The 22,161-nt window shown below is 36.4% G+C and overlaps 1 protein-coding gene across 3 annotated transcripts in view; it reads right to left on the reverse strand.

Annotated features, from left to right (window-relative positions):
* The window catches only part of LOC108347860 (protein CHROMATIN REMODELING 4), a 28,617-nt gene extending 7,588 nt beyond the window's left edge, over positions 1-21,029 (reverse strand). Inside the window, exons 1-9 of one of the 3 annotated variants that reach the window (XM_017587306.2) lie at positions 20,577-21,029; positions 19,839-19,888; positions 18,046-18,295; positions 10,707-10,808; positions 9,831-10,604; positions 8,447-8,557; positions 8,294-8,324; positions 5,547-8,158; positions 4,670-4,827 (exon numbers count right to left, since the gene is read on the reverse strand). In XM_017587306.2, coding sequence (XP_017442795.1) covers positions 4,670-4,827; positions 5,547-8,158; positions 8,294-8,324; positions 8,447-8,557; positions 9,831-10,604; positions 10,707-10,808; positions 18,046-18,279 — 4,022 coding nt within the window. In that variant the 5' untranslated portion in view covers positions 18,280-18,295; positions 19,839-19,888; positions 20,577-21,029. Of the gene's footprint in view, positions 1-4,669; positions 4,828-5,546; positions 8,325-8,446; positions 8,558-9,830; positions 10,605-10,706; positions 10,809-18,045; positions 18,296-19,838; positions 19,889-20,576 lie in introns of all 3 variants that reach the window. The other 2 variants (XM_017587302.2, XM_017587304.2) reach the window with 2 other exon arrangements.
* Positions 21,030-22,161: the final 1,132 nt, after the last annotated feature.

The raw sequence follows: 22,161 nt of genomic DNA on the forward strand, positions 1-22,161 counted from the left end.
GACAGTTAAGTCCTTGAAGGTTCATTGTTGTTAGGGTAGTTAAGTCCCTAAAGGTTCGTTGTTGTTAGGGCAGTTAAGTCCCTAAAGGTTCGTTGTTGTTAGGGCAGTTAAGTCCCTAAAGGTTCATTATTGTAAGCCTTTGAAGACCTCCCATATGTTACTCATGGAAATCAAGTTCTTGAAGCTTTGTTGCTATTTGCCAGTATTGACGGCAATTTAGTCCCTGCAGTTTGTTGCGATTCACCACTACAAGCCTTCATCCATTCTTGCAATTTACTGCTGCAAGTCATCATCCATTGGTAACGGAAATCTCTCTTGTCCATTGTTGTCAGTTTCATGGTGCTAGTTCGCTCTTGTCCATCGCTGTCCAAGTTGAAGTTTCATGGTGCAAGTTCACTCTTGTCCATTGCTGTCCAAGTTGAAGTTTCATGGTGCAAGTTCACGGTTGTCCATTGTTGTCCATTATCTATGATTGGGTTTGTCTATTCCAAGCTTGGTTCATACAATCTTGTACCAGCTTGAGGGGGAGTGTTGTAATTTGAGATAATATCTTTAGAATCTTCCTAATTAGAGGAAATAAATATATAATCTTTTATTTTATTTTATTTTCCTAGTTTCCCTATTTCCCTTTTTAGGAGAATTAGATTATTACAAATAGAGTATCAGAATGTATTTTTTATAATTGAGAATAATAAATCAGTCTTATTTTTCCACTTTAACAAAATGATTAGTTACTAGATATTTTCACTAAGTTTTAAGGGGACCAAGAATTGATTAAATTTGTAATAAGCTTGGTACATACAATTTATACGCACCAACTTGAGAGGAAGTGTTAGATATATTGTGTTTTATGTTAATTAGGGAAACATACAACACAATATATCTAACAAGATATATATTCTTCCTCTATGCAATGTCATTTTGTTGAGCTGTGTGGGGATAGGTGATCTAACACAAAATACCTTGTAAGGACAAGAAAGAGAAAAAGGTCAATAAAAGGACATTTTTTTAGCATTGTCATTCCAAAAGATTTTAATTATTTGGACATGAATAAGGACAAAAATTCATGTACGCCTTTCATTAAATAAACTCAAGAACAACATAATAACTATTGTAATTAGAGGAAATATCTTCTTAATTAAAGAAGATATCTATAGAATCTTCCTAATTAGGGAAAATAGATGTGTAATCTTTAGTTTCCCTATTTTCCTATTTTAGAAGATTAGATTGTTACAAATAGAGCAAAGGAGAATGTAATTGACATAATTGAGAATAATAAAATCATTCTTATTTTTAACATAGTATCAGGGCTATGGTTAGAGCCTATCCTAGCGATATTTGTTGTTTGTTGGGCATGTTATTCCACCCGCTATCGGGTCATTATCAGACCACCCACTAATGTCTAGTCTCATGTTCGAGATATATATATACCTCAGCATGAAGGAGGTGTGTTGCAAATCCCACATCGACTAGAGGTAAGGCCAATTTAGAGTATATAAGTAGGTGCAAACCTCATCTTACAAGCCGGTTTTGTGGAGTTAAGTTAGGCTTAAAGTCCACTTCTTAACATGGTAACTAGAGCTCTTCTTTTTCAAATGTTTGTTCCAAAACATTACTAGGGAGAAGTTGTGTTAATTGCCACATATCTCATCAACAGGTTACCCACTCGTATCTTAAATGGCATTAGTCCTATAGAATCTCTATTGTCTTTTGTTCCTTCTTCTCCCCTAATGACGAGTCTACCTAGTCGAGTCTTTGGATGTGTTGTTTTTGTTCACTCTCATCATCTTAACCGTGGTAAATTAGATCCCAAAGCTCTTAAATGTGTCTTTATTGGGTATCCATCTAATAAAAAAAGGTACAATTGTTATCATTCTCAGAGTCGTCGCGTCTTTATCATCATGGATGTCACCTTTCATGAAACACAATCCTTTTATGTCAGTCCACTACTTCAGGGGGAGAAAGCACTTGAAGTGGAAGAACTCTCCTTGTCATTACCATATTTGTCTTTGCAGAATGCCCAAGATCTGAGTAATGAAGCTACGATAGTCCACCGTGAGGAAGAAGAGGAAGAAGACTTTTTTTGGCAAAAAAATATGAAAGAAGAAAACAACCCACTTTGACTCTCGAGCAAGAAAAATTGTCTAATCTGGAGGTGAGGATCCCTGAAGATATCAATGAGGAGGTAAGTATCACTGAGGATTTACCAATTGCATTGAGAAAGGAAAGAAGATCATGTGCTAAATATCCTTTTTCTCAGTATGTTTGCACTAACAATCTCTCTGATGAGCACAGAAGTTTTATTGCTGCCATTAATGCCACAAAAATTCCTACCTCAATCCAGGAGGCCATGAAACTTAAACATTGGAATCAAGCCATGAAAGAAGAGATGAAGCAATAGAAAGAAATTCAACTTGGGAGATTGTTGATAAGCCAAGAGACAAGAAGGAAGTAGGGTGTAGCTGCATATTCACAGTAAAACATAAGGTAGATGGGACAATAGAAAGATATAAAGCTAAATTGGTGGCAAAAGGATATACCCAAACATATGGGATTGACTATGAGGAGACATTTGCCCCAGTGGCAAAGATGACTACAGTTCGAGTTATTCTCACTTTGGCTGCTCATTTTGGATGGAACTTGCACCAACTAGATGTGAAGAATGCCTTTCTTTATGGAAATCTAGAAGAGGAAGTGTACATGGAGGTTCCCCCAAGTTTTGAAGTGAAAAATGAAAGAAACAAGGTATGCCTCCTAAAGAAAGCATTGTATGGTCTTAAGCAATCCCCTAGAACATGGTTTGGAAGATTTACAAAAGCAATGGTTTCCTTGGGAAACAGACAAAGCCAAGGAGATCATATTGTATTCATAAAGCACTCTTCTATAGGTAAACTCACTCTATTGCTTGTCTATGTGGATGATATAATTATTGCAGGAGATGATGAAACAGAAAAATTGGCATTAAAAGATAAATTGACTGCCTAATTTGAAATGAAAGACCTAGGAAAACTCAAATATTTTCTTGGAATAGAGGTTGCTTACTCCAAGACCGGGATTTTCATCTCCCAAAGGAAATATGTACTAGATCTCCTCAAAGAAACAGAAAAGCTGGGATGTAGAACCTCAACAGTTCCTATAGAACAGAATCACAGAATTGGAAGTGAGGAAAGTGCTCCTATAGAGAAGGCCCAATATCAGAGATTGGTAGGAAAATTGATCTATCAATCACACACAAGACCAGACATTGCTTATGCAGTTAGTGGAATGAGCCAATTTATGCATGATCCAAGAGAGAGAGACATGCAAGCAGTTGACAAAATTCTCCGATACTTGAGGTCAAGTCTAGGAAAGGCGCTATTATTCAAAAGGGAAGACACATTGACTATGAAAATATATATTGATGCTGAGTATGCAGGTTCTATTACTGACAAAAAATCTACTACTGGGTATTGTGTGTTACTTGGAGATAGTCTGGTAACATGGAGAAGGAAAAAGCAAGATAGAGTATTTCGTTCTAGTGAGAAGCTGAATTTCGAGCTCTTGCTCAAGGAATGTGTGAAGGACTCTAGATGAAAATCATTTTGGATTATCTTAAAGTCGATGGATAACCCTATGCAACTACACTATGACAATAAGTCTGCCATGAGCATAGCCCATAATTCAGTACAACATGACAAGACCAAACACATTGAGATTGCCAGTCATTTCATCAAAGATAATCTAGACAGAGGCTTTGTGATTACAACTCATTCCTACAAAATTTCAAATACCAGATATTTTTACAAAAGGGCTCCCTCCGGGTAGATTTCAAGATCTTATAGGTAAGTTGAGAATAATTGATATTCATTTACCAACTTGAGGGGGAGTGTTGTAATTAGAAGAAATATCTTCTTAATTAAAGAAGATATCTATAGAATCTTCCTAATTAGAGAAAATAGATGTGTAATCTTCTAGATTATTTTGTTTTCCTATTTCCCTATTTTAGAAGATTAGATTGTTACAAATAGAGCAAAGGATAATGTAATTCACATGATTGAGAATAATAAAATCATTCTTATTTTTAACTATAACTAACAATCATAACAAATGCAATACCCTTCTAACAGAATTGTAACAGAATGAAACTAAGTTATTGGCTGTCACGTGGCTTCCTTATTGATTTCCTATATCAACAAGTTCTGCCAAAAAGACGCTGACAAGACCAACAGCAGTGGTCCAGTGTGATTCTGACATCACAAAGGCAGCACACAGGACACACAGCCTACTGATGGGCTGACAGAGATCAGCATATGACGGTCTGTCATGAAGCTTTTGGTGTACCAACCACTGGGGATTGCTCTTGCCGCTCAAGGCACACTTAACCTTGACTTTTCTGGACAAAACAGTGGTGGATGGCAGCCGGAAACAGTGGACAATTGATGTCTGATGATAAGAGAAGATAGATAAGGCCCTCTATACCAACTTGAATTAGGATATGATAAAAATCAGTGAATACCTTTCCCAGCTGATGTGCATTTTATATATACGGAAAAGAATAATATAATACAAGGAAAAGTTATATATATCCTATAGCACTCAACTCAGTTACATATACCCAAAAAGAAGCATTATAGAAGTCGTACATTATAATAACAATAATAATTTGAACAGAGACAATAATGCTACTTACCTCACACGCAGTAGTTTGTCCCATTCATTTTCTTCATTGACATTCACTGTGTTATCCTCTCTCTTCTCAGAATTTTGTGGACACATGTCATCAGTCCCATCAGGAGGAGATTCACCCACTACATGCTCTTCAGTTGGTTCATCATTCCACTCAAGGGCCTAAATAAGAAATTTTAAGTCACAATTGGGGCAGAGCTTAAACATTCAATTATATCTAACCACAAGAGCACAATGACACAATTTAAGAAAAAACAAAAGGGAGGACTTAATTATTCAATTAACGTGATAGAATCAAAGCTTATGAGAGAAAGAAACTTGAAGAAAAAGGGAAACACAGTGCATGAGGCTCCCAACAAGTGCAGTTTGGGGAGTGTATACATGCACAGTCTGACTCGCACAAGTAGATAGATTGCAGGATTTAAACACATGACAACCATTTCACCAAGGCTTGCCCTTAGAGAAAGAAATATGTATCATATTAAAAATAAATGGAATAGATTTCATAGAATTAAGTACACAGGGGAAAGAAGCATCAACAAATTCTTAGTTTAGATTGTTTACATGTTAATCCTATAGAAAACTAAAAAACCATGTATAGGGTAAAGTATAACCATTAGTGACAACAGGAAAACTTCAATCATCATATAAGCACGCAAACTTTAAAGAAGCTTTTACAAAGCAAAGGTACCTAATCTAAGAAAGGGAAAAAAATAAACCCCCCCAAGAGAAACAAAAACACAGGATAACGAACAAGAATCCAAGAATGCCCAAAAGGCCTGCCACACGACTAAATTTATTGCCCCATTGGTAATATTCTAGCTTCTACTGAAAGTCCAAAGAAAAATACTTTATCAACTAGAGTTAATCAATTATCTCACCTTCACTGAACCCAGCATATCATTCTCAGAATCCCCTTCAGCATTATCAGTTGAACCATCTTGAAGATTTGAACGATCAAGCAATTTTAAAATAGCATTTTCATCCCACAAAATGTTGCTGTTGCTATCAGTACACTTATCCTTGTATACATCTCCCAGACCACCAGTCCTCTTCCTATGCTTATGTTCTACATCTGCTACAGGCTCATCTTTGCTACTATTGTTGTTTTCACTCATGTCTTTCCCATTCAGTCCTGGAGAATCGTTGAAGAGTTCCTCAGTTCCCCACTTTAAAATATCTTCTACTTCTTTTTGTGATCCAGACTTATTTACAAAAAGCTGGTCAAGCATCAATTTCTTCTTAGCAAGCTGCAAGATGCGCTCTTCAACACTAGCACGAACCACAAGCCGGTATACCAAAAGCCTATTAGATTGTCCAATTCTGTGTGCTCGATTCATTGCTTGGATATCTGCATGGGGGTTGAAATCAGAATCATAGATGATGACAGTGTCAGCAGTTGCCAAATTTATTCCAAGTCCACAAGAGCGAGTGGATAACAAGAAAACAAATCGACTTTTGTCTTGGTTAAAGCGTGAAATTGCTGTCTGGCGATCAGCTACAGAAACAGATCCATCTACCCTCTCATATGTTTTAGGCCCAAATTCTATAGTCAAATAATCCTCCAGAATGTCAAGAAGCTTGGTCATTTGAGAGAAAATAAGAACTCTGTGACCTTCCTTGTGTAAAATCTTTAGCATAGAATGTAGAAGAGTCAACTTAGCTGAAGCCTTTATTCTCATTTCATGAAGGAACTCGACAGAACCAGATTCAGGCTCAGTTCCTGGTATGAGGTATGGATGATTACAGACCTTCCTCAATTGCATCACAATGTTCAGCATAGACTGTTGGGCAACCCCTTTTCCAATATTCCGCAATATCTGATAATTCTTTGTAAGCATTGCACGATAATATTCAGCTTGGATGGATGACAACTCAACAGGAACCATTCTTTCTGTCTTGGGAGGGATATTTTGCATGGCATCCTTTTTAAGTCTCCGAAGCATGTGAGGAGCAACAAGTTTTTTCAATTCATCAACTTTCTCTGCAGTCGTAAGATCATTAAATTTCTCCTCAAAAGAAGATAGAGAAGGAAATGAAGCTGGCTGCAAGAAGTTGAGCAAGTTGTACATCTCGCCGAGGTTGTTCTGGAGAGGGGTACCTGTCAACAGTACACGGTGTTGGAAAGAGAATGTATTTAGCAAACTGAAAAGCTTACTTCCAGAATTCTTCAGTCGATGGCCCTCATCAACAACAAGAACTTCCCAAGGAACTCCACGTAAATGGGAATAATCAGCAAGAACCATTTCATATGTAGTTAAAAGCACATTGAATTTATAGGCTTCAGTTTTCTTACTCAATCCACTTGGATCATTAGCATGCCATTCATACTGGCGAATTATGGCTCTAGCCTTAGCACAGCCATGATATTCAACAACGTTCACATCTGGAGCCCACAGTGAAAATTCAGCAAGCCAATTAGGCATTGTAGAAAGTGGTACCAAGACCAAGCAAGGAAGTGAAACTTTGAATTCAAAATACAACGATGAAATAAAAGCACAAGCAGATACTGTTTTCCCAAGTCCCATCTCATCAGCAAGTATCACATTTTTGGACTTATACCAGCATTTGCGCAACCAGTTCAGCGCCTCAAGCTGATGAGGAAACAAAGAACCACCTTTCAAATCCTTAGGTTGCTCTGTAAGATTGAAAATATCATTTTGATGGTCATTGTTTCTCCTAGTTGAATTTTCCTTTGAGGAATCCTTTTCCAACGTGAGAGTTTCAAGCTTATTAAAAAGTGTAATCAAATGAGAAGAATTTTGAAGCACTGGTTCATCTAAACTTTCCCAAGTGCATTCATCATAAGGCAGTCCACTCCACTTTACAAATGCTTCAGATGTTCCATGTTTGGAAGTTTGAAGGGCTAGCACCCGCTGAGGCTGCTTCCAGCGCTCCTCACAAATATTAATTATTGCCATCCCATACTTTGCCTTATAATTTTCTAGTTTTCTCTTTGCAAGAACTTTTAACTGGGATTCAGAAATCCAACTATTATGAATATGAGACTTTCCTACCCATTTAACTAAAAATTCATAGAAAACCTCCTCTCCATTTGGACCAGCACAATCAATTGCATTAGCATCCTGAGCTTTTTCATCAATATTGCCAGTCATCCCCTTCTCCACATTCATTTCCTTTTGTTCTGTTTCAATAGAGACATGTGTTTCACAATTTTTTGGAAGCTCGCTGTTATCCTTGCTTCCTAAAGCAACATTAATGTTCTCCTCTATCTCAAGCTTGTCATTTGGTTTTTTCAACTGTTCAGCAGATACAGCAGAATCATCTTGATCTATACCATCCCTGGCACAGGAACCTAAATCATCAGTGGCTTTACTCAATGAATCAATAGGATTTCCTTTCTTACTTTCTTTCGTTACTGATCTTCTGTATACATGAATTGTTTCCACTCTATTAGTGTTTATCAACATTCCTTCTTCATCAGAAATCTTGACGACATTTTCACGATCATCAACATGATCTTCAGTTGATTCTGCATCCAAATCATTAGCACAAGTAGAATTATCCTCTAAAAGCCTGGTCTGATTTTCGGATATGACCAGATCACCAGAAGACGAGCCACCCTCAATGTTCAAAGACAAATTATTTAATGAATTTGTATTCTCACCATGAATTCGACACCCTAAAACCCGATCAACCTGTGAGATGGATATGCAAGTAGAGTGAGTTATGATAATCCCATAAAAGGTGCCAGGTGAGGTATTTTCTTAAACATACAAAAATGCAAATCATCAGACACAAGATCTTTTTAGAAGGCTACCTGCAGAGACTCAACAATGGCGGTACTATTTTCATGCATCAAAGTTTCATCTACACGATTTTGTGCTTTATCCAGTTCATTTGATGTGTCTTTCATTACCCGAAGAAACTTCTGCATCCAGGAGAAAACAAATCATGCCTACAGTGTAATAAAAATATAATAGAATCTCAACAATTATAATACTAAACATATTTTAGACAGTATATTTAATATAAATCAAGGATAGGAATGTAGAATTTGTTGTAATTAGAGGATATATCTTCTTAATTAAAGAAGATATCTATAGAACCTTCCTAATTAGAGAAAATAGATGTGTAATCTTCTAGATTATTTTGTTTCCCTATTTCCCTATTTTAGAAGATTAGATTGTTACAAATAGAGGAAAGGAGAATGTAATTTACATCATTGAGAATAATAAAATCATTCTTATTTTCAACTAATACATTAAAATAACAGACTAAACATAGCTGATCTGGTACCTATAAAACACACAACTACTGTCATCCTAAATCCAACCCAATGTAGCAAAACCTTGCATACTTTGAGAAACACTTATGCCTCATTTTTCTTTTTTTTTCTGCAGTGTGTAATACACCTAAATTTTGCTCACAGAACAAGTGTCTAAACGGAACAATATTTAAAATTTATCTCCTAATAAACAACAGTACATTTACACAAATCGTCTAATTCAATAGTCCTTTATCATATCCTAGTATTTGGCCAACAGTAACGTCACTGTCAGCCTGCACCATTATTCCTTATGTTTGTATTCGCCAATTTTTCTTTTGCATTTCCTAGCTTATGGCTTACAGTGGCCTAAGAGATTTGGACAATACATATATATAAATGAAATGTTGGCTAAAATTACCTACTAAAATGAAATTTGAGTTCAGGGTGAGTTATGCCTTGTAAGGGTTTCAAAATGCCACACAAAAAAACCTCTTCTATTGCCCATTTGAATCACCATAATTTAAGACTACAATAGTTAGACCCTTTATCATTTAGACGTTATAATGTATCTGTAATTAATTTCCAGAAGATTCGTAAACTATAGAGCCACTAAACCTATGTGATAATTTAAAATAGTCATGCTTTAACAACAGCACTGTTTAATATAGTATATCATGGTCCAGAATTGATGTCAACAGAGACAAAAACAAAATGCTCAAACTCAACATATTTTAAGATAAAATGGAAATTTGAAATATAATATGAATCAGATTAAATATGTTAAGTTGGTATTAAATATACAAACATTTTTACTCCATAAATATAAATGTCAATATTATTATGACAGGATTAGTCACTGTCAATATTATTAAAATGATATCCATATTTAAACTAACAAGTAAATAAAAGTGTTTAATAGAGGAGGAACAGGTACCTCATCTTTCTGCTGGACTTGAGAATTCTTGTTTCCAACATCCTCTTTTGGTATAGATGCAGAAATGCTATGGGTTATAGACTTCTGCTTCTTGTGTACTTTATTATTCCCAGACTTGGACTTTGTAGAAGAAGGATTGACAATTTTTTTGCCCTTTTCAGTCTTTTGCTTTTTTTGACTAGTATTATCGTTAACAACTTTATTCTTCCTTTTTCTCACGTCCTCTCCACTAGCAGCAATAGCAAGAACAAGTGTTTTCCTTAAAGGAATCTTATTGCAAGGTGAAGAAGTCTTACCCTCTAGTTGTTCATCATTTGCTTCTAAATCAGTAATTTTAGAGAGCGTTAAAACTATCTTGGCTGGTGAAGTTGACTTCCTGTCTACAGGGGAGTCTGTTGGGGACAAGCTGGATTTCTTTTCATCAGCATCCACACATGACGAAGTTCCTTCCATAGGACTCCCAAGAGACGGGTCAATAGGTTTGTCACTACCAGTTTCATCAACTGAGGAAGACAACAATTTCTTTCCAAAAAATTTGACTCCCACAGTTGAAATAGATTTCCCTTTGCTTGAGGACCTTTTCTTTGAAATAAGTTTGCTTCCAAAAAGTCCAGATACTTTTTCAAGGTTAAGTGAGTTGATTTGGCCTTTTGATTTTGTAGGGACAGTCTTTGTCCTTGCTCGTTTTGAAATTGGATCCAGGTGGTTTATGGGCTTTAGTTGATCCTTTTCTTCAAAGCAACTTGGACATTGCCACTTCCCATTAGGAATGCGCTTCAAGAGATAAAATCACAAATGGTCTCAGATTCAAAAAATCCCAAGAATCAAGACTTTATAGTGAAAGAAAGCATGGCATGAAACCAGAATTGAACATACCTTAAGAGGGGGATCAAGACACTGTAAATGATATGTGCGAGGACAGCTATCACAGCACAATAAGTTGCCACCAACATCACAGATCACGCATTCATAGTAATACTGGATCATAAGTTTATTATATTATGTTAGAGCAACTAAATGGAAATAATAATAAAAAATTCTAGATTGGAATCCCAAAATATTCTTCATATAATAAATAAAATATTATTTAAGGAAAGTATGAAAATTGGAGACTGATGATAACGCAATACAATACAAACATATTATTGAGATGACAATAACATCCAAATCCAATCCCATTGTATATATCCCAAAGATATTTTACTAGAAGAGATTATGTGAGAATGATAATAAAGAGGCGGAAATAACAATACATGCTCTAAAAGGTAACAAGAAAGACTAGACAAACATAATAACATAAGGAAAGCAAGTACACCATGGCCCTATGGGCCCATCTGGTTAAACTTCTCTATATGCTTTTAGGAGAAGAAAAAATAAATAAACTTCTCTATAAGCTAAAACCAACTTTGCATAACTGAAAATATGATTTTGGAATAGCTAATATGCAGAATATACTTCTGCTTCAAATATTTTTTCATGTAATTCTTAATCAATATCAAATAAATGCATAACATTGACACATACATCTTAACTAAATCTTCTAAGCTATACAACGAAAATTGTATAAGGGTATTTGAGCAACATGATACAATCCTATAAAAATTAGAGAATATGCTGAATTCTGCATATCCAGGTAGCACATTGATCTCATTTACAATGTTATTACAATCAATCAAGAAGTAATCAAACAGCTGATTAGGATCTATTCAATAATTAATTGACAGCAATGACTGTAACTAAAGGTGACCATATATGTATATACACACATGCACTAAATACCTGTATATCGGCAAATCTAACTGTTAGATATATTATATCTTTTATCTTTTAGTTAGTTTGTTATTATTTCTCATTTGTATTTTGGGCTTAGCCCATATTTCTTCTATTATAAATAGAGAACCCTATGTGTGTATTTAACACAAGAGAGATTTCTCCTAATCTTCTCCACTATATTTAACATGGTATCAGAGCAAGTTCTCTCATCTTCTTCTGGTGGTTTCTGCTGTTTGCCAGCGGCCGGCCGCCATGGCCGCCAGCAGCCCTAAAATTTCAGTGGGCAGTCTACTTCTTCTCTTTGTTCTTAAATCTCAGCACCCAGAATCAAAGAGACCTAAAGCCTCCTGGGAACAGTCGTCGTGAGCCACAAGCCAGACCCAGTGTGCCACTGCTGTCGCCGCCACTTTCCGCCGCCGGCCACCGTCACAGTTTTAACGGGTGACTTGCAGATCTGAAGCGTCTCCTCGAGCGACGGCCAACCCCGCCGAAGACAAGACCAGACTCCTCTTCACGCGCCTCCTCTTTCCGGCAGATCTCGAACGCGTGTTGCACGCGTCGCCTTGTCGCCGGCCACCGTCAAAGTCCCGTCCGGCGACCACTGGATCTGGTTCGCCTCTTCGCGCGACGACCAGCCCCACCGGTGTCGGCGTCTGATTCTTCCCCACGCTCCGCCACGCGCTGCTTCTATGTGCGCTGCGAACAGGCGCGTACAGCCCACGCGCTGCCCTCTGGCCACCGAAAAGTCTCCGCGACACCTCCATAGCCGTCGTCTGGACCTCCTCTCTCTGTTCAGACCCTCCAGAGCAGCCATTGCTGGCATCTTCGTCTGTCTTCTTCTCCGCCATTTACCGCTGTCCAGGTGCCGTTTGCCGCTGTCCAGGTGCCGTTTGCCGCTGTCCAGGCGCCGTTTGCCGCTGTCCAGGCGCCGTTTGCCGCTGTCCAGGCGTCGTTTGCCGCTGTCCAGGCGATGTTTGTCGCTGTTTGACATAGTTCGTCATTGTCTGCTGCTATCCGTTGTTTCCCACCTTCCGCAGCTGTCCGTTGCCGACCACCTTCCGCTGCCAACTACCGTCTCAGACAGACGCAACTGCGTCAGTTCTTCTTGGGCTAGAGTTTAGCCCGATCTTCTTGTGATACACGGCTAAGTATCACCACTTGGGAGTTGTCCAGCAAAGAATTTTGGACCTCCAACATGTCTTTAAATCTTTGATGCCTTTGTTTCAGCATTGTAGCTTAATATTTTGTTTTGTTTTAGTGGTCTAGCAACTGTGATATTTCACATTTCCGCCCTTCACACTAAGGGGGAGTACGTTTCCAAGACACTGCAAGTCACATAAATATGGGTGTAGTCCCTTCAGTTTTGTAGAGTTCAGCTACTACTGTTGATCCCGTCACCCATCCATCATTGATGAGGATTTAGTGTAGTCCCTGCAGTTTTGTAGCTCTTAGCTTTCAGCTACTACTGTTGATCCCGTCACTCATCCATCATTGATTGGGAATTAGTCCTTGCAGTTTGTCATTGTCCACCACTGCTCTCCTTCATCCACTTTTGAAGTTGAAGTTTCACGAGCTGCTGTTAGTCCATCTATGTTTGCCTCACACTCTTGAAGACAAATCATCTAGTTCAACACTGAGTTCATCTATTCCAAGCTTAGTTCATACAATTTGTATGCTCCAGCTTGAGGGGGAGTGTTAGATATATTATATCTTTTATCTTTTAGTTAGTTTGTTATTATTTCTCATTTGTATTTTGGGCTTAGCCCATATTTCTTCTATTATAAATAGAGAACCCTATGTGTGTATTTAACACAAGGGAGATTTCTCCTAATCTTCTCCACTATATTTAACACTAACATAACATTCCTTTTCAAGCAAGAGCATGCATATAATGTATGTGCTAAACTTGTTATGAGTAAAAATCAACCCAAGGCTCTCTGTGACTAGTTTTTTTTATCAGTCTGTGTGACTAGGTAAATAAGCCTGCTAGCAGGCGTCAGGTAGTGGTACTGTAGGTTATATCCAGATCTTTATTTTTCTGATGTGAGACTAGACAATGGTCAGAGCTTCAGTGGTCTGGTGAAAGACAATAAAAAAATAAAATAAAAATGTTAAATTCAAATGGAGAAAGAAAATACAGTTGAAGACGTACACTTCGGCGCTAGTTTGACCTGAAGGTGCTTCACCCAATGTAAGGGTAATTCAAGTTCTGTGTAATCATATCCCAGTGCTAACAAGGCTATACATGAGTTTGGCATGTTTCCATACAAAGATGTCAAATGCACCCATGGCCAGCTTCAGAGAGTAAATTCAGCAGTAGGAAAACCATGCAGTGGGTAGACTTAAAGCTAGGCATGTTGATACCGGAGAGAAGGCATCAGCACCCACTTCAAAAAGATACTTGCATGGCAATGCATGACAAGTGGCAGGATTCTTAACAGTTTTAGAAGCAGTCAGAACTCTGAAGAGACATTCTGAATTTAGGTCCCAGGTTTCAAAGGCATTTATGCCTCCATAGTCATTATCATACCAGAGGGAGCAGCAGTTTGAATGAGCTTTTAGCTGTACTCAGACCAAGATGATGGAGCTGCTGCGCATTCAGCAAATGAATCACACTATCACGTGTAGACTACACTACCTCCTGCACCTCAGTAAATTGAGTAGACTGAACTTAAGTACATATGGGTAGAGGATTATCTGGAACAATGATTTTGGGCTAGTCTATGGAAGAACCAGGTTGAGAACATGCCTCAGACTCCCTTATGCACCAGTGAGGAATGACTGGTCAGATTTCAGTAACTCACATGTGGTGACACATCAAAGGAACATCAGAGATCTTCCAGTAGTTGAGTAATTTGAGGCAAGCAAACAAGATTGTTGGATCATTCAGAGTGAATAAAACATCCATTAGGTGTGGGTGCAGAAGTCAAATCATGAGGAATAGAAGAAAGTAGCCAAACACCCATGAAAGGAGAGAAAAACAAGCTTAACAACTGATTAATGGAGGAAAGAACTTCGAACAACTGTATATTGGAGGTAAAAAAATAAGGTTCCAGTGGCTAGAATTAGTTCACAATGGGAAAGTAAGAACCATCAAAAGAAAACCATGAAAGAGAGTTCGATAGTTTTCAAAGTGGAATAGTGCAAGAGTACGTCAGAAAAATATTGCTTTCATACCATGCAAATAATTAGAGTATGGAGAATTATGTGTATCAGGGTTGAACTCTAATCAATTGGTTAGTATATGGCAATCAATAAATGAGCTAAATTATTAGCTCATTTGCAGCCTATCAGTGACACACACACATCAACATTAAAGTTGCATTTTTAGACAAGCTAAACCTAACACTTATTCTTTTAAAAAATTACAAGAAGCAATAATATCATTACTTACCCCCCTCTTTGGACATCAGAATCTAGAAAGCCCCTCAATGGTGAAGTTGACACACCAAACATGAGAACAAAGGAACGTAGCAGCAATTGTCTAGACCCAGACAAAAGAGAAAACCCATACATCAAATGATGCACTAGGAAATATTCAAATTCTCAAAATTAGCACTCAAATTATCCCAAGGGTTACAACCACTATTTATTATAATAAAGCATTTGCTACTAAAAAGGAAAGGATAAATAAAAGCCCAACACAACTTTATGACATTCTACAATTTTCAGTTTTAAATTATAATAAAATCTAGCTCCCAAAAGGACAGCATAAATAAAAAAATTAGCATAATACCATAATATTCTCAATTAAAATAAATAGCCTACAGACGTGTTGTAATATAGCCTAAATTTAGCATTATACATTTTGAGAAAGTCACAATCAATTTCCTTCAAATATCTATATCTCTGAATCATTCTAGGTCAGAAACCACTTTCATTTAAACTACATTGATAATACAAAAATGTTTGTCTTAATAAAGTCCCAAACGCTGTTTTGAAAAAAGCTCTAGTCTTAATAAGAAAGCTTTGCCTTCTTTTTCTTTAGTTCACCCTGCTATTTGGGGTCCCTCTCATAGTATTACCCCTTTAGGTTTTAAATATTTTGTTACATTTAATGATGATTATTTTAAATGTACTTCAATTTGGCTAATGAAGCGTCAACCAAAGGTCTATATTTCAAATGTTATCTAATGAAATAAAAACACAATTTGGTATACCCATACATGCTTTTAGTAGTGACTATGCTCGTGAATATTTGTCTAACCAATTCATGAAATCTAGTGGTACCCTTCATCAAAAGCACAAAAACAGACATTTTATTGAAATACACTTCTTCATAGTCATCTTCCTCACCATTTTTTGAGGGGATGTTGTCCTTACAAAAATGTTATCTCATTAATCGGATGCCATCATCTGTCCTTAATGATCAGGTACCCACTCTATCACTTTTCCTTATTTGCCTCTATACAATCTTCCTCCACCTGTTTTTGTTTCCACATATAACCACAAAAACTTTCTCCTTAGTCATTCAAGTGTGTCTTTGTGGGATATCATCACTCTCAAAAAGGGTATCAATGTTTCTCTTGATATCTCCATAGGTATTGTGTCTTTTGGCATCTCTTTCTTTGAGTTTGTTCCATATTATACAACTATTCATTCAAATGATGACATATGTACTCACATTCCCACTACCATCAATCTTGCTTCATCAAAACCAGATGACTCTACCATAACTCGAGATGCTTCTCCTACACCACTTCAGGTATATCAACATCGTTCATGACCTATTGATATTTCAGTATGTGATCCATATTCAACAGATATAGTGGATGTCATGCTAATGTTTCCCGAAGCCATCTCCCATATAGAATTTGGTCCATCTAAAACTGATTGGCCAATTACTATTTGGAAAGGTACACATTTTACCAATAATCATTTTCCTGCTATACAAACCTTAGTTATCATAGGCTTTCCCCCATACAATATACTTGTTTGTCTCCATTCATGTTTCTAAGTATCCAAGTGAAGTTTTATCTCAACCAAAGTGGCGATAAGTAATGATTGATGAGATGTTTGACCTTCAAAGTGATGGTACGTGAGAATTGGTTCCTCTTCTAACTAGCAAATCAACTGTTTGGTGTTGATGGTCGTACTCTCTTAAAACAAGACATGATGGTAACATTGATCACTATAAAGCTTGATTGGTTGCCAAAGGACAGACAAAAATCCAGGACCAAGAATACACTGAAACTTTCTCTCATGTTGCAAAATTGACATCTATTTGACTTCTCTTTTCCATTGCAATTATTCACCACTAGACTCTATTTCAATTAGACATCAAAAATGCCTTTTTACATGGTTACCTTACAAGTCTACATAGAGCAATCTCCTGGATTTGTTGCTTGGGGGAAGTCATCTAATATGGTATCTCGCCTACTTAGGTCCCTATAGGTCTCAAGCAATTACCCCATGCATGGTTTGGGTGTTCTCGGACTGTCATCTAGCAGTTTGGAATAATACAAAAGTGATGTTTATCATTCTTTGTTCTATCATCATTCTCCCCAAGGGTGCATCTATCTCATTGCAAATGTGGATGACATTGTTTTCACAGGTAGTGATAAGGAGGGTATTGTACAATTAAAACAGTATCTTGCACACAAGTTCTTGGACACCTAAGGTATTTCCTTGGTATAGAAGTGGCACAATCCAAGGAAGGTTGGGTCATATCTCAGAAAATATTCTCTCAAACATTCTAGAAGAAACAGAGATGATAAATGCTATGGATCCAAGTGGCAAACTTGTACCTGACCTAGGAGAACGTAATTCCAATCCTAGGATATACAAAAGGTTAATTGGTAAGCCAAATAAAATTTCATTTCCGACCAGATGAGTCATCGGTTCCATAATTCATAACAGAGTTAATGACATCATCCCAAGACACATGCATTCCCAATTTGATATTCTCAAATTTCAAAGGAATAATATTCTACATTATTGTTTCAATTAAGAGGTCATTGGACCTATAACCTGCTGCTGGTTAGTTTAGGAAATTAAGGCAGATAATTCTAAGGAGACAAATCCCTGTGATTATGGGTGACTAAATACATCAACCTAGTCTTCATAGTGAAATACGATGGAGATAAAGAATAAAATTATAACAAACATGAAACATAAAACATCCTAAAATACAGAATGAGCACCACGATTTTAATATATAATGACCAAATCACCTACAAGTCCAGTTTCCAGTTAAACTAGTTGAACCAGCCAGTCCAGTTCGAGTTTAATAACATATCTACATAGATGTCAGGTATTTCTTACATCTATTGCTCTATATTAAGACATTATTTCACACAAATTATCACAAGTTACATTGGTCACATGCCATGGTATACTTAATGACAATACTAAACCATTTTACTCTTCATAAGTTGGGTTTCCAACATCCCCTCTTTTTGCCTAATGCAATAAATAAATTGGACTCAAAAAGTTAACTTACCCCATCATTTCCTTTCTTCTTAGATGACATTTGATCAGTAGGTACTTCAGTCTTTAGCGCACGTTTAGCTGAAGCATTTCTAGAAGATTCAGATGTTAGTGAATTTTCCTCTTTACTATTGGACTGGTCTTTACCAGAGGACTGATCTAGTCCAAAAGGAAGCTTTCTCCGCTTACGCTTTAAAACCCAGTTCCTGTTCAGCATTTTAGGTGCTGATGATTTGTTTTCCTTCATTGTTCATAGATGCATCCTGCATAAGCAATCAGCACTCTGACCATCAGCATGTCATCATGAGAAAAATGAAAATTCAAAGCATTTTAGCTTATAAAACAGCATTAAACATGCTTGCTCATTAACAGAGTGCACAGAAAACAATTAAAGAAAGTACTACAAGCAAATAACATGGAAATAAAACAGAAAATAGTTTTGAGCAATAACTAAAAATTAAATTAGCCCTGGTAATCAACCGTGTTTATCATAGTATTATAAGTAAAGTTCAACCATACCAAAAAACAAAAAAAAAAAACTCAGATGTGTTCTCAACTAGAGAAACATTCTTTTAATATATTCAAAGTATAAATGTACTTTATTTAGATAAACAAAGAATTTATTAAGAAATAAAGGAGAGATATAAATGCAAGTGAATAAGAAATCCTAAGAAACTGAAAACTACACCATGAGAGAAAAAAAACATGAGACTAGGAACATTAAACATGTAGCATAACATGCCTATCTCTCTGATGATCCTTCAAAGATGTCCCCTTAAAAAGAACTTTGACATAACACTACAAACAACTAACATGCATTCAACCTTTTTAAAACATTATTCATCATATCAAAGACACTATTCATGATCACTTAATATCACTCAACATGGGAAGCATGCAAAAAGGATTCAAGAGAGAATATGATACCACATTTCATAATCACTCAGCAGGATTCAAAATATCAAGTTTTCATTTCAATCTATTCTTCTTTCCCCCAACTGCGATCATCAAAAACTGTCTCTGATCAAGTATCCATCAGCTGATTGAACAAAGTTCATTCTCTTTGAAAACAAAACCAGCATAATAAGAATTTTTTTCCTTAAAAGGAAAGGTTTGATGGTAGCTAAATGGGAATCAGTCCAAAAAGCTAGTCTTGAGTTGAAGCTTCAGAACTCATGTTTGAGACTTTAGCTAAAATAGATGGGCTTTGATTATAGTCAATGCAGTCTTATCCAAGATTCAACAACATTACAAGAAATTATATGCAAATCCTGTCATCTGAGGTGTGACTTATCTAACAAATTTGGAAAATCTAGCCTATTTAAATCATGAGATAGGCCTTAGGTAAAACTGAAACCGGGGATAGTTGAAGTGAATAACATGATTGCTGTTGATAGAAAAATGATTTCTAACCTGCCCATTGCTACGGCAATGAGTCCAGTCAAAGCAAAATCAATTGCAGCAGACAAAAAACTGTGAGCGTGTGGTTGGAAATCATGTTAACATCAGGTAGCAAGGCGTAGCAAAGAATGTAGCAATTAAAAAGGCCAAGCAGCGGTGCATGATGTAACAATGACAAATCAAAGAAAAGAGATACTTCGCATAAGAATGATAATTTACAGCATCAAAAAACCAATCAAGCCTTTTACACTTAGGAATGAACATTTCAGGACCAAACAAATAAATTCTCTCCCCCATTGCCCCAGAAAAATATCAAACACAAGCCATTTGATTATCATTTATCACTCAGAAATATTTGGACGAAACACTTATTCAAGGATAGATTAACATGAATAACAGCATTACCTTCTACTACAAGAAAGTTAGAAACATCGAATCAATCCCATACGCCAATCCTGTGACAAATGTTAGCATACGGTAGTCCTCAATGCGCAACCACATTCATTACAAGCGAAAAAGACATCCAAGAATAAAACATGCCATTGTCCCTAAAAATGAATTCAAAGACTATACAACGATAAATTTCCTCAGCTTCTGTAGATTCACAACTCAATTGGTATCTACATTCATTCCTCAATCAAAACAAGATCAGATCATTCAATTAGCACAGACAGACTACTATCACGTAAAAACTATTAATCATGATGAATCTGAATAAGCATACACAATCTCTATCAAAAGTAAAACAAGCAGCAGCATAAACAATGAACAAAAAGTCAGAGTATGTCCCAGCACACCAGAAACAAGAAACACAACAAAAGCCACCAATCCACACCCAACAAACGGTGAAGCATTCCGCACATTCAACTCACAAAAAAACCCTCAAGTCCCTTGGAGGAACAAGTGGAGTCAGAAAGCAACACAAAATTCAAGTAACAATCCTGCTCATTGAACCAACAAAATCTGCAAGCATGAACAACAATCACAGGCCAAGTAGCTTGAAAATCAAGGGACTCAACTAACACAAAACCAACAGACCCAACTGAAATTGAACATCAACAAGAGGCAAACACAAAACCCCAGAAGCCAAATTCGAGCCAAAACCACAAATGAAGAGCAAAGATGGAAAATTGAGAAGCATACCAGGCTGGGCTACGGATCAAATAGCAGCACGAGCAAGGATTGCATGAGAAGGAAAAAGGGAAAGTGGAGAATAGGGAGAGAAGGTATTAGGGCATGGATGCAAGGAGATGAGAGATACGAGGAAAGAGAGAGAGAAAGAGGGCAGACAAATGAATAAATAGAGAGAGAAAAAGAGATAGCTGTTGTTGTTGTTTGTTGATGTTGTCATGTAGAGAGAGAAAGACACACAAATACGGATTCGCCGGGGTCATAGGACGGGGTTACTCTCTGACATGGCAGGAGAGAGAGAGAGTTGTTGTGCTCTCTCTCTTGCTCTTTGTTGAAACCCCAAACCACTCTTCCACTCCAACCATGCCACGTGGCACAACCACGAGCCTTTGCCTTTCTTCTTGCATTCTCCTTCTTCCCTCACAACACAATCTCTTTCTGTTTCTTCTCCTCATCACATTCCCTTCTCTTGTTTCCTAAATCTCATTCTCTGCATTATCACTTTTCGCATAATCAATTTCCCACAAATTTTCCTCAACTTTTCCCTCCCTCACTCCTTTTTTTCCTTCACAAAATATGAACTCAGGGACCCAGCAAAAAGACCACTTGAAAGTTGGTTAAAATTTTCGAATTTGAAGATCCTTCAAAAATATCGGTAAAACAATTTTATCTTATTCGAGATAAACAGAATTATCTCTAATTTAAGATATATCATAAGATTATTTATTAACAGCAAGTCTCTCTCAATCTTAAATTAGAAACTACTAGGTTAGTTTATCAAAAGTAACTGTTTTTTTGTTTGGTTTCTTCATGAATTGCTTGTGGGTGTCATTTATAATGTCGCTGTTTTATTAATTTATGAGGAAAATCTATTTCAAACTGTCAATTAATACCGAAGCTAACCAGCACTTCTACACTTAATTGAGTTTCTGAATCCAACAACTATTTCGAGATTGTGTTTTCAACCTCGTTGTTTTTTCTCTGTAACTGCTTTTACTGCTGAATGTATATCACTGTCATAAAAAATATAATAATCTAATTAAGACGTATTTAACGTTTAATTTAGTCACAATCTATGGTTACTCAACATGGTATTAGTGGAACTACTCGTGTCTCCAGCAGTGAAGTATTGGAAAAATAATGCAATCATTATATTTTTCATAACAATGCAATCATTTAAGTCATTTTTTTTCACTAAATGTGGAATTTAATCTATTGGAAATATGTTAAATACCACAAAATTTACAGAGTATATTAGAAATATATCCTGAAAGATATATTTTCTTTCTGAAAAGATAAATATAATAATTGCAAACATTTAATATTCCTTAAAGAATCAATAATCATGAATATAAAAATTTAAAAGTGGTAAAAAATTAAATTCGCACGTGGTATTATCTTTATCGCCCTTCTAACTAATTTAGAATATTATTAAATCGATAATAAAAAAAGAAATCAATGCATAATTAAACTTTTCATTTAATACTTCTGTCAATAGAAATGAGAATTAGGGAAAAAGTTAAAAAATAATAATAATAACATTAAATTGTGTATTTCTTTTTTCCTATCTCTATTTAGTAGGTTATTTATGGTAAGG

Source organism: Vigna angularis, chromosome 1, assembly GCF_016808095.1.
Source record: "Vigna angularis cultivar LongXiaoDou No.4 chromosome 1, ASM1680809v1, whole genome shotgun sequence".
In the NCBI taxonomy this organism is placed as follows: Eukaryota; Viridiplantae; Streptophyta; class Magnoliopsida; order Fabales; family Fabaceae; genus Vigna; species Vigna angularis.